General features: G+C 35.0%; 1 protein-coding gene across 2 annotated transcripts; it reads left to right on the top strand.

Moving 5' to 3' along the window:
* Positions 1-901: 901 nt before the first annotated feature.
* Positions 902-11898, top strand: LOC108911023 (E3 ubiquitin-protein ligase listerin). Of its 2 annotated transcripts, none has more exons than XM_018715838.1 (17): positions 902-1033; positions 1094-1294; positions 1346-1612; positions 1665-2135; positions 2359-2549; positions 2608-3430; positions 3491-3695; positions 3809-4635; positions 4689-5128; positions 5182-5356; positions 5412-5577; positions 5629-5977; positions 8213-8490; positions 8543-8760; positions 11304-11492; positions 11543-11710; positions 11769-11898. In XM_018715838.1, exons 1-17 carry the CDS (start codon positions 986-988, stop codon positions 11826-11828), a joined length of 5076 nt encoding a protein of 1691 aa, XP_018571354.1. In that variant the 5' UTR covers positions 902-985; the 3' UTR covers positions 11829-11898. The 2 variants fall into 2 exon arrangements, with proteins under 2 accessions (XP_018571354.1, XP_018571353.1); XM_018715837.1 differs by having other exon boundaries at positions 5179-5356.
* Positions 11899-12726: the final 828 nt, after the last annotated feature.

Here is a 12726-nt window from a genome sequence, read left to right as displayed (position 1 = left end):
TTGCTGAAAAGCATGTCTGCTAAATTGTATGTCAATATAATATGAATTAAGGTAGCCCTTGGCCTGACCCGGATCGCTTGAATTACTTAACGATAAATAAAGCGTATGTTTATAAAATTGTTAATTTGGCATTAATAATCGCCAAGAGAGATCACGCAAACGCCCTCAAATCAAAATATTAATGTGCAAGTATATATATGCCCATATAGCTTCACGGGGAGCAAACCAACTGAGGAGTCCCGAAGATCTGCTAGTTTCTAAACTGGCCAAACTGTCAACCACAATTTAAAAATAACTGGGCAATTAATAGAAGGCAAGGAATATGAACGGGAAATAAAGAGCTATACTATGTAAATCTAATCCAGACTTAACCTTCAAAATAGCAATGTACTCACCAAATATTGCATAAGTCAGCCAGTCCCTGTCATATCAAAGACCACTGTTTAGCACTGCTCGAAAGTTTTTCACTAAATACAACACTAAATTATCAATTAAAAACTATTCAATAACCAATTTTAGCAACTTTTCACTACGGATAATAACATTAACCCGAACTAGAGAACAAAATCTGGGGCCCACACATTCAATGATGTACTCTGTTGTTCACGAAATTCATTTTTATGACACGAGATGGCAGCACTTGCCGAAGAAACAATTTTAAAAAATTCGTGTTCGCACAAATAGCTTCCCTTTTGTACAAACAAGTTAATTCATTTTTTCAAAACTACACTATTTGCAGTGTGAAATAATTATGAGTAGAATTTAGAAATAAACTAAAGTAGACAAATAGATCAGACCCAATTCGCTTACTGGAACAAGAAATAAATAAACTGAACCAGTCATATATTTGTTACGAACGAATGCGCTTATAGAAATGTCATACACTTTTTGACAGTCTAAGGTTATGTGATATATAACTTCAAAATAATATAATAAATTCCTTTATTTTCATTAAAATCCTACTTTTGAATAGTGTTTAAAGAAAATGGGTGGCAAGCATAAAGTCGCGAATAGGACAAAGAATAATGCACGAGTACGTATTCGTCATATTTAATATCTGTAAACAATATGGTTATTTTTAATTTTCTTTCAGCCTTCTAGTAGTGGAAGAAGTGCTGAGCTTCTGGGTTCTTCCATCCCACAATTTGTAGGATTTTCCGGTATTAAAGATGCTGGATTTGGGCTTGCAGGGTTTTCCCTTTCTACGACTGAAGAATTTGACTCGTCTATCGATCCCAACATTCAACTGGTTTTGAAAAAAATATCAAAGAAAGATTCTACAACAAAGTTGAAAGTAAATATATCTAATTATGTTAATGTTGACTGTATCAAATGTATATTTTAGGGTTTGCAAGAATTCGCTGACTTGGTAAAAAATTCCGAAGCCGATTCTATAAAAGCTCTGTTACCAGTGTGGCCTAGATTTTACAATGTTTTATCCACTGATATCGATAACCGTGTCCGCGAAGCAACTCATAATGTTCACCATGAAATTGTATTAAAAGCTAAAAGAAATATTGCTCCATATTTGAAGCAGTTAATGGCGCCTTGGTTCACTTCACAATATGATACATATCCACCAGCTGCCAGTGCTGCTGCACAAGCATTCAAGGTAATACCTAAGTTAATGTAGATTTTAAATAAATTTTAGTTTTTGTTCGTAGGATGCTTTTCCAGTAAATAAATTTCAAGAAGCCGTGGTATATTGTCAAGAAGAGATACTGTCGTACATAAATGACAATTTGTTAGTTCAAACCGCACAGACTCTGAGTAACACCAAAAATACGTCGGCAGAAGACGCAGAAGCTAAATATGAAAGGGTATTAATTTCTTGCTTGCAAGGATATTGTCTGTATTTGGAAAAAGTATCTTCAGATCAAATTCAAAACGTGGTGACTTTGAATAATGATATTGTTTCTAATGGGAAATTTTGGAAGTTGGCTAAACATAAAGTTTCTCCCGTCAGAGCGGCCTGGTTCAAGGCCTTGACCGTTCTCTGCCAGAAAGCCGCCTTTTTACTTGAAGGGAAAGGGGCCCAACTTGTCAGCACTGTGTTCAATAATTTGGAGGAAAATGAGCCTACAGTCTTGCCTTACGTTTGGGAGGCAGCTTTGCTGACCATGGCGAATATAAAGGTAAGAAATTTCAATTAAAGTATACAGGGTGTCTGGTAAATAAGTGCAACGAAAATATGTCTTAATTTTTTCTTTTCCAACCAACTGTTACAAAGTTATAGCAATAAATAAATTTGGATTATGTAAAATAGAAAAACATACAGAATAGCCCAAAGTCAACGCGCATTAGTATTAATTTTTCTATCAGTCTCTGTATTTGTGGCACTTTTTTCAAAATTTTTAGGAATGGTGGACATTTATCAATATCGAGAAACAATTCTTCCCTAAACTGTGGAAGATCCTTAAACAAGGTGGTCAAGGAAATGCTTCTGTCATCTATCCAAACCTGCTTCCGTTAATATCGCACCTTCCGGCTACAGTGGACGAGAACGCACAGCAGTTTTATAATACCTTTTTTGAAAATTTGCGTTTGGGGTAAGTCTCGAGTATTATTAAATGTACAAAATACAGCTTTCTTTTGCTTTATTTATAGACTGAAACAGAAGACTGTGATAGCGAGTAGATCGGAGTCGGTGGCTGTAGCGACAGCCTTCACCGAATGTCTCCAATATGTCGTATTGAAGAAGCAGTTGGAAGTGCCGTTATGTAAAACCCTTATCAAAAACCATCTTTTAAGTACAATCGAATGGTGCCTTATCGAAGACCAAGCCAGTTACAAGTCCGTTTTTAACCAAGTTGCCGCGTTAGTACAATACTGGAGTAGGAACGCTCGGACTGAAGGGTTTGACGATTATTTACACTTTTTCTTTGAGAGCGTATCTGACTTGCTCCGAGACACCTTATTTAACTCGAGAGAGAACAAGAACTGTGATGTTTCCAGCGTATGCCTGAAGGAGATAGAATTTTTACAGTCCCTAAAGCATATTAACAAACCCAAGAAACAGTTCAAAGTTAAATTTAATCAAGATGAAACAGAGATAGGTGAAAGTGTACAGAGTTCCAATATTTCCACCGTAGAGACTAATCAAATATATTTCGAAAAATTAAACTTGTTAGTTTACAAGGTGTGCGAAGATTATGTGGAATATATAGAGGAAACCCAGTCCAAAGTGATACTAGAATACCTCTGCTCTCTTATAGTTGACTTTGACACGAAAAACTTTTTCGTCAATCTGAACGAAAAAATGAAAAAGAAAAATTCCGGCTCTCAACTGATCGATATTTTCAACGACAAACTTTATAAATGGCTAAACTCCGGTGAGTTGTGTTGCAAGCAAGTCGTCGATTTGATATTCTTGCTTTTTTCCTACGTCACTGATGATGACAAACAACTGATATTGCGGAAGTTGTCGGAGGTAAGTATAAAGTAGTTCAAACGTACCACTCGAAAATTTGCCATCGTTTCTGTGCTACAGATTTCAACTGAAGACTGTCTTGGTTGGTGCGTATCTGAAGGACTGTCGCATCCCCATAATAAGGATCCGTTGGTTAAAGACTGGCTTCGCAACACAAAAGTCAGCGAATTTATAGTTTCCATCGCGGAGAAGGAAATAAAGGACGAATCCTCTTCCGAATGTAGCGTTCTCTTTAGACTCGCGCTGACGGAAAATGAGGATGGAGGTAAAGTTAATTTTTTCGCTAGTCTTTTGAAAAATATACCTCCCCTCTCACACACAAATCTGAGGGGTAGGTACTTATATTATTACTTGTTGAAACATTTTTCATTCTTTTAGAGTTACTCATCCACAGTGAAGCTGTATCACAAATTATAAGCAAACTAATCGCCACTCTAGAACACTACAATGATTATACCGTAACCTTAGACACCTGCTCGAGCCTTGCCGCTTACATTTCTGCCATTATATACACCGAAAACTTACTCCTGACCTATGGCAGCAAACTACTATTGTCCCTGTTCAAGTTATCATGTAACTCCAACTTAGATCACGAAGTTATTTCTGCTGAAACGATTTATGAGGTTAACACTGCGTGGCAAGACGCCGTCACGCTCTTAACGAAGAGCTTAAGCCTAGACGCGAGCAAGGACCTGACGGGAAAGTTTGCCGATATTTTGGAAAACGAATTTTTGTGTAACGATATGGGGGAGAGTCATGTTGACCACTTAGCGAGCGTCGCTGTTAGTTTTATAAAAGCAGTGCACAGGAGTAGGCCGCTGGGGGTAAGCGATTTCTTGTGTTTGTTTTTGGAGCGGTCTTTTGTACCGGCTTGGAGGACTGATTTGAATAGCCTTTGCAAAGTAGCCGAGTACGTTAAAGGGAATTTAAGCAGCCCGTTTGACGAGATTCGTAAACCGTCCGAGGATGTTCAGGAGTGGGATATTCTAAGGTATTTCGTTTGGACTTACTTAAAACTTAGGATAGTGGGAATGGAATTGGATGGCGATGAAGAGGAAGAAGAAGAAGAAGAGGAAGACGAGGGAATAAAGCCGGATAAGAAATCTGTTTATATTCTAAATGTTATAGATGAGAGTGAAACGTTTATTTCCGAAATTTTGTACGACTTAAGTTATAGCCAGTCGTATCTGCAGAACTTTAAAAATGTGAGTACAAATCTTAATTTTAAATATTTTATTAAAAGAGAATTTGTTTGCAGACTAAATATTACGAATCTATCTTAAATTATTACGTTCTAACAGAAATGAAACTAAAAACCGTTCTGGAAAATGTCGATCATACATTTAAATTGAAATTAAAAAGTATTTTGAAAGGAAAATCCATAGGCGAGGCTTGGTTTTGGTGTAAAACGGCCTACATCTTATACTCGGATATAACTCCCGAACCTCCGTCAGACATTTACAAGGAATTTGTCGGTGACGTTTCTACCGCAAACAGTTTAGGTGTGCTACACTTAACGCAGGTGTTTGGCAGGCACCTCGACTTCGATTACGTTCAGAATAAATTTGAGGCCGTCGGTAATGTTGTGATTCTCAGAAGTTTGATACTTTGCGATGAAATCGACGTACAGATCGCGGAAGTGTTTGGACAAATCGAAAAAATAAGAAGCGAAAACGTTCCACAATTTTTGTACAACACGTAAGAATGAAATATTTGTATTGAAAAATTTTCACGTCGCTGTTTTTTAGCAGTAACATCGGTTGGGTAAAAGCGCAGGAAATCGTCGAAGTTGTCAGGTTATGTTCCGGGCTGATGAAACACAAATTCAGTTCGTTGAGTCGCAGGCATTGGGACTTTGGGGTGCTTTCGTTGGTATCATGGGCTTCGAACTGTTTAAAATCCAGAGCTTCCTTCGAAAAATACGAGGTAAGTTTAAGTAAGTGCACTTTCCGGGCGTATTTTAACAAATATCGTGTTGTAGTTTCAAGCGCTTTTAATCGCCGTAGCAAATCACTACATCAGCACCGACAACCAGATAAAATTGATGAAAGAACAAGAATTAAAAAGTAGTTACATTGACGAGTGGCGCGACGTCCTCGTCGAAAGTATTCATAGTGACCTCGCACAGCTTTGGTTATACCTAGCAGGTAATTTTAGATAAAATAATTGAAATTAGTAACTAAAACGATTGCTTTTAGAACAAATGGAAGTTAAACAGTTCAACGTCACGTACTTACCGCTGATACAAGAGTTCGGTGCTGTAATAAACAATATAAACTACGACTTTATCTTCAAGTTCAACGACACCTCTCTGCCGAAATGGACCAAGTTCTTGAAACGGGGTTGTTCGTTACTGGTCTGTCCTCAGCCTAACTTACAACTCTGGGGGTACAAAATGTTGCACGTTCTTGTGCCGGGACTTGTGAAGATCGACACGGAAGCCGTTAATACAAACACGCCTCACAGGAAGGGGCTTATATTCGAGCAGTTCAAGGAAAAGCTTGTAGAGACTCACGGTATCGTGAACAGCATGCTCATGGGATTTAAGTGAGTACCCTTTGGTTTTCAATATAATTTTTACTAAAACCACTGCAAATAAATAAGTCAATACGCAATTTTTACTGTTTTGCAATAATTTGTGTTTATCACATGGAAATTTTAATGTTTCATTTGTTTTGCATAGTGTTCCAATATTTTTAACCTGTTTACCAAAAAAGAGATGATCAACGGTACATGGATTCATTACTTGATTTGTCAGTTTCCAACTTAGGTGTTTCCTTTCATGTCATATGCGTGCAAATGAGAAAAACATATGAATGATTTTAGTTAATTCCGATAAGCATAACCTCATAATCATAAGACGGATATAGCAGACCACACATCAATTTTCAGTCTGCCGGTACTCTCCACAATTCACCAGCTGTGTGTAATAGAGACCTATCTAAAACTTTTACAGTTTGGAAATCGTGAAATGAGAAGGTGTACAGCTTCTAAATGAACAAATATTACTTACAGTAGTTTCTATGGATTCTCTAAAAACAGATAAATACTTAATCTATATATTTATGTTTAAAAAAATAATATATAAGATATAATAAAAATGTATTACCGATGTGTACATATTTGCAATACATTTTAAAAATAAAATGTTTCCTAATGACTCGGACAATAAATAGATAATTTCTTAAGTTTATAATTCTTATTACGGCCCTGATCAGTACTTCCCTTCTCAAGGTCACCAAAAGAGCTGAAAAAGATCAAAGTGCTGACAAACTGTACTGACACTGCTAGTATACATTATGCTGTGTTTATAATATAAATAGAGGTGACATGAACTTTATGGAGAGCTTTTTTAATTGTCAGTGTTGCGAGAAACAACTACTCCGAGAGGTATATGCCCCTAGCGGCATTGAATTATACTCGCAATTATACTTTATGGAGAGCTGCCATCTAGTACTTTTGTTCCCAAGTTAAACTATAAATATACAGGCTGTCTCCTAAATAACGCCGCAAGCGTTATTTTTAGTCTGATTTTAAAAAACAAAAAATTATATGAAATGGCTCTAAATACACCATAGAGTGAACCTATTGGGGCATATTTATTATTTCTTTTTTCAAATGGCAATGTATGTTTTTTTTTATTTATTGAATTCTATTCTGAGTTCAACGATGTATAATAAAATATACTTTTGTGAAACATGTAACATGTATTACAGAAATAGCATGAAAATATTAGTCAGTACTGCATTATTAGCGCCCGGTCGCTTAATTGACAACAAACATGTTTCGACTAATCATGTATGCCTGGAAAACAAAAAATAATACAACAAAGCAAGTAAATGTCATTTTAGCGTTTGTGTCCCAGTTTTTTTGCGCGTTATACCCTTTCTGTGCCATTTACAGTGGGTTATTTATTGAAATAAGATCAACAGTGCAAAATATGAGTAATAATCAATTGACAGACATGATTCAGGCACTGCAAATAAATTTATTTGCTATTTATTTGATTCAGGTATATATACACTTCAGTGTAATAAAAGTCGTGGTGCAGGAGTCCGCCTTTACAGAGTACTATTTCCTCACAGAGAAGTTCTAGAACCACGTAGATTTGTAAGACTTGAAGAAAATTTGATAAACTATGGTGCTTTTAAGAAAAAAAAAGCATAAATTCAAGCCATACATTCCTCAAAAAGTACAGGCAATAGAGGACGGCTACAATTTGTTTCTTTAGTTGTTTTGTGTTACGTTGTTCTTCGTTTAATGTGTTTTGTGTTTAATTAATGTTATTTCCTTTTGAACTTTGTATAATGGTTAATGTATTTAATTAAATTATTTTTCTTTCAATTGATATTCATTGTATTGTTTCTTTTCTGTTAACTACAAAATTCTCTTTTGAGTTTTATTTGCTTTGCTGTATTATTTTTTGTTTTCCATGGCACAGATGATTAGTTAAAATACATTTGTCATGAATCAATGGCCAGGTGCCGAATGCGGTATCGACTAATATTTTGTCGTCTTTTCGGTAGTAAATGCTTTAAAAAAGTAAAGTTCATATACATCGTTGGATTCAGAAAATAAATTTGGTAAAAAAAAAGTTGACTGTCGCTTTTCAAAAAAAAAAAATAGTAAATGAGCTCTAATAGGCTCGCTTTATAGTGTATTTAGAGCCATTTCATTTAATTTTTTGTTTTTTAAAATCAGACTATAAATAACGGAGTTATGGCCTGCGGCGTTTTTTAGGAGACAGCCTGTATAAACAGACTTAAAATGAAACATTTTCAGGTTAGGCGAAGATAGCTGTAGGGTGGAACCGTCCACTGATTCGTTCACTTACACGTTTGCTTACCTGCTCCTTTGGGACGTCCTGCTGACGTTATGCGACCAGGCTTCGACCGAATTAAGATACCAGTATGCCGATTGGTTGAGGAACGAGGATCTGTTAAAAAATTTCTTGAACAACCTCTTCCGATTGATGCCCACTGAAGTGCTGCACTTTAACGAGGGCAAGTCTAAGTCTCTTCTTGAGGTATTTTTAGAAAAACCTCCTATGGATGTTCGAGGTAGGATAGGAATTTTATTGTATTTGGTTTCGGTTAATGTTGTACGTTTCAGACACTTGTAATAGCCAGAAAATAGAACGTTTGGTTTGTTGGTTGTATGCTTCGACTTTAGCTCAGCTTCCCGCATTGGTGAGACAGTGGTGGACGAGCCTCGAGACAAAGATAGCGCAAGTAGTAGAAAAAGTCACGTCGGTGTATGTGTCGCCCCATCTTTGCACGCAAGAACTGAACGATGTGATGGCGCATCAAACGAAATTTAAGAACATGACGGTAAGTTGAAAAGAAAAAATACAAATTTAAGCATTTTATGTAATCAAATCTTTTTTATGTATGCAGTATGAGTAATTTAATGTGCTATCTAACATGGAACTTAATGTATTCCAAATTTTCTACCGGGAAGAACCTTTAAAAACCACCCCTTTGGATGAAAATAATATAAAAAAATTTTTTCAACTTGAAACATTTTAATCATGCATTTTTAGCAAATTAAAGTTGATATCTTGATTAAAAAGTCTTTTTTATCGATTGCAACTTTTCAACCTTTGAAAAATACCCCTTCTTTCGAAAATAAAATGAAAAAATATTATTGAAAGAGTAGAAACATTTTAAATGTGCATTCGTATTAAATAAACATTTATTCCCTTCTTATAAACTAATTTTGGATTGATTGCAACTTTTCAACCCTTATTAATTAATACTTTAAATAACTAGATAGATCTCACAGGGTCAAACGACACTTAGAGTGTACGATAATTTAATAAACAAAGAAATCTAAATAAAAAAATTAGATAAATTTGGAACAAATACACTGAAGATGAATTTTTTGAGACAAAACGTCTGAATCTGGTTAGGGCTGAGGCAGTACAGTATTGGGGGTCATGAAGGCTTGCAACAAATGCAATAAAATTTGCAGGGTTGTATTTAAGAAAATGAAGTTGATGATGGTCCTGGAGAGACGAAACGTTACATATAAAAATTGATTATGCCATTCGATAGAGGGCAAAAAGTTGCCACGAGAAAGTGTTCTTCTTTTTTCAATATCACCTCAAACAAAGCTGAAATGAAACAAAAACGGATTTCCAAAATTTCAGAGGCATAATGTTGATCCCCTGATTACGCAACTTTGCCCCCATTTAAGCTAGTTCGTATCTCTTACCGTTTTCGAGATCCCTGTAGTGAGAAGCGAATTTGTAACAGCCTGTATATGTGTGTGTGTAAATGTGTGCGCGTGTGTGTGTAGTATAGTGTGTATTATAATATAGTACTGGTTTATTTGAATATACACATACTAAATACGTATATACCTATATACAAAAAAGATCTAAATGCTTCAAAATTCTTGTTTGACCTAAATTTTCCTAAAATTATCACCTATANTTTTTTGCGCTTTCGACGTGAACGAACGCTTCATCATAATTATAATAATATTAAATTTTTTGTGTTTTCAAATATACTTCTATTCAAATTGAAGTTATATTAAATTACTACGAATATCATGGAGATGTCTAGTCTCCCTGACGAATATAATGACATTTACAAAACAAACTTCAAAATCAAATCAAGTGACTAAACATCAGGGTCGCCAATAATGGCACTGAAATATTGAAGAAAACTCTGCCCGCTGATTGGTCAGTTGCAAATATATCCTCGACATACGGCATAAATTAAATTCTCTAGAGAATTGGATTCCTTCAACGTTCAAAAATAAGTGTTTATGTTTTTAAGAGAAATTTGTCAGGTGAATTTTTTCTCTGGAGAATCAGTTCTCCTGTTTTCAAAAATCAAGCCCCTGATTTGTTTATTAATTTTTTCTTAAAAAAAATGAGACTATCATGTTATTTCGATCATATTTCTGTTAATTTTGATTCTAAACACTTTTAAAATAGCTCATTTTAAAGGTTTTTAAGAGTACACTTTAAAAAAGGTTCAAATAGTTTTTTTCCTAATATTTATGGTTTTGGCGTTGTTTAACGTTAACTGATTCCAATTTATTTTTTAACTAACATATAATAAAGTTTAAAAATCCATAACTCGGTTTATATTGCAATTAGAGAAAAACAAAATAATGCCATTAGATTTGTTTTTTTATTACCTTTCTTTTTGTTCATTACAACTTTTTCGTTAAATCCAATGGTTTCAGAGTTATTTGCAAAAAACTGTTTACTCGGAAAGTATTGGATTATCCAAAAAACTTTATATAACATTTGTTATTTAAAATTTACTCCTCTATCGATTCCTGTGGTTATTTTGGGCGTAAAAATTTCCACCCCCAAGAAGCAGTGAGAACCACCCCCAAGGCAAAAGCACACTTCGTCACTATATAACTTTTGTTCCTTGAGGCATTCCCCACATTCAGTCAAAATTTCACGTCAATCGGTTCAGTTATAAAGAATTCGGAGGTAAAAACCCTGAGTAACTGGACTATATTGTGGGAAACAATTACTCTGCTGACTACGTTTCCTCGCTCTGTGTGACATTAGTTTTACTAGGCTTGCCAACATTGAACTGATGTTGACCCGAAGAAATATCGTTTCGAATAATTTTCGCGTTACCCCGAAACCTGCTTGCTCGCCCTGTAAAGCAGCACTTTCCGAACTTGGCACCTAAATAACTATTTTAGTGAACCTGAATAATTTTGTCGGAACTAGAAGAATAATTGAAAAATCCAAATTCTTCGGGTTAAAATCAGGTCAATCTGGCAGTAGGTACAAAGCAATGCATTGTGTTAGTAGGCATTGAGTAGCAATGACATTTAAGATATGACTTTGTAGGTTATATCTCACCTATACACGTTTTAACGTTTTTTTTTACAGGTTAGAGTCATCCCCACTGTTCGAGAAGTAATCGCGATCTACACCGTCGACGAGGCCCAAATGGAACTGGTGATTACCTTGCCTGCGAATTATCCTCTGGGTGGCTTGGACGTCCAATGCAATCGTCAAATCGGGGGCACGACCCACAAACAGTGGCTGCTGCAATTGAAGAAATGCGTGCTACATCAGGTAATGTTATGTTCAGAGTAAATCGGGTCTTTGTAGTAGTCATTTTGTAGAACGGTCGTATATGGGACGGGTTATCTCTGTGGAATAACAATTTGGACAAGAAATTCGATGGCGTCGAGGAATGTTACATTTGCTTCTCCGTTCTGCATCCCGGAACGTATCAGTTGCCAAAATTGTCCTGCCAGACGTGTAAGAAAAAGTTCCATTCGGCATGTCTGGTAAGTGTACCGTTTTTATCCGTGGTGAAATTTTGAAATACGTTATATTTTTTTTCAGTACAAGTGGTTCAGTACTAGCAACAAGAGTTCGTGTCCAATATGTAGGAATTTGTTTTAAGTTATTTAAAACTTAATAAAATATTATATAGTTAGAAAATATTTAATTGAAATTGATATAAATATATTAATATGTACAAAATTATCGTTTTATTATGAAAATTAGATTTTTTGTTATACCTATTTTTGTTATATGCAAGGAAAATAATAAATTATTATAAACGTGCTTGTACGTTTTCTTTTGAAAGTTTAAAACAAAAATTTAGTTGCGTTTGCAAAAAAACTGATGAATGCCTCGGAAAATTTTTCGGCGATTGCAACGATAAATTACAATTTAGTTCCCAGAAAAATAGCGCGATACACCAACTTTTATAAATTCGATGAGTGGAAGATTATTTTTGGGACAGAAATTATTTTAATTTTTTACTTTTTAACACATTTTCTCATCACTGTCCTGTTTAAGAAATTTTTAAAATTGTCTGTGTGTCCTCTGGAAGCTCACTTGGTAAGGATATATTATGTCCATGATGTTTTCTATCTTAATGGCTACACAGGGTGTATATCATATTTTGACCATAAAATTCCCAAGTTCCAAGATAATTTTGAGAATCTTTTCAGGTTGCATACTTGTAAACAGTATATCAGTTCCTATTTCTAAGTGATGATTTTTTTCTTTTATATCTAAAGATAGCATACAGGGTGCCCATTTATAACTCAAAATAAAAAAAAAAGGGCGAATTCTTAGGAAAATAGTGGAGTTAATTCATATAACGTTTTTCTACCGTAACCTATAAACTCAGTGTTTCGATACATGCATATAACGATTATTTAATCCATTCATTGACTTCGTCCACATCGTCGTTTGTCAAAATCAATCGAAAATACGGCTGTTAATATTTTAAAAATAACTTCCACCTTCCCTTGTTGACAAATGAAACTTTCACTGTGAAACAAATTGC

This window comes from Anoplophora glabripennis, unplaced genomic scaffold (genome assembly GCF_000390285.2).
Source record: "Anoplophora glabripennis isolate ALB-LARVAE unplaced genomic scaffold, Agla_2.0 scaffold552, whole genome shotgun sequence".
Lineage (NCBI taxonomy): Eukaryota > Metazoa > Arthropoda > Insecta > Coleoptera > Cerambycidae > Anoplophora > Anoplophora glabripennis.
This window is presented reverse-complemented; position numbering and strand designations above follow the sequence as displayed.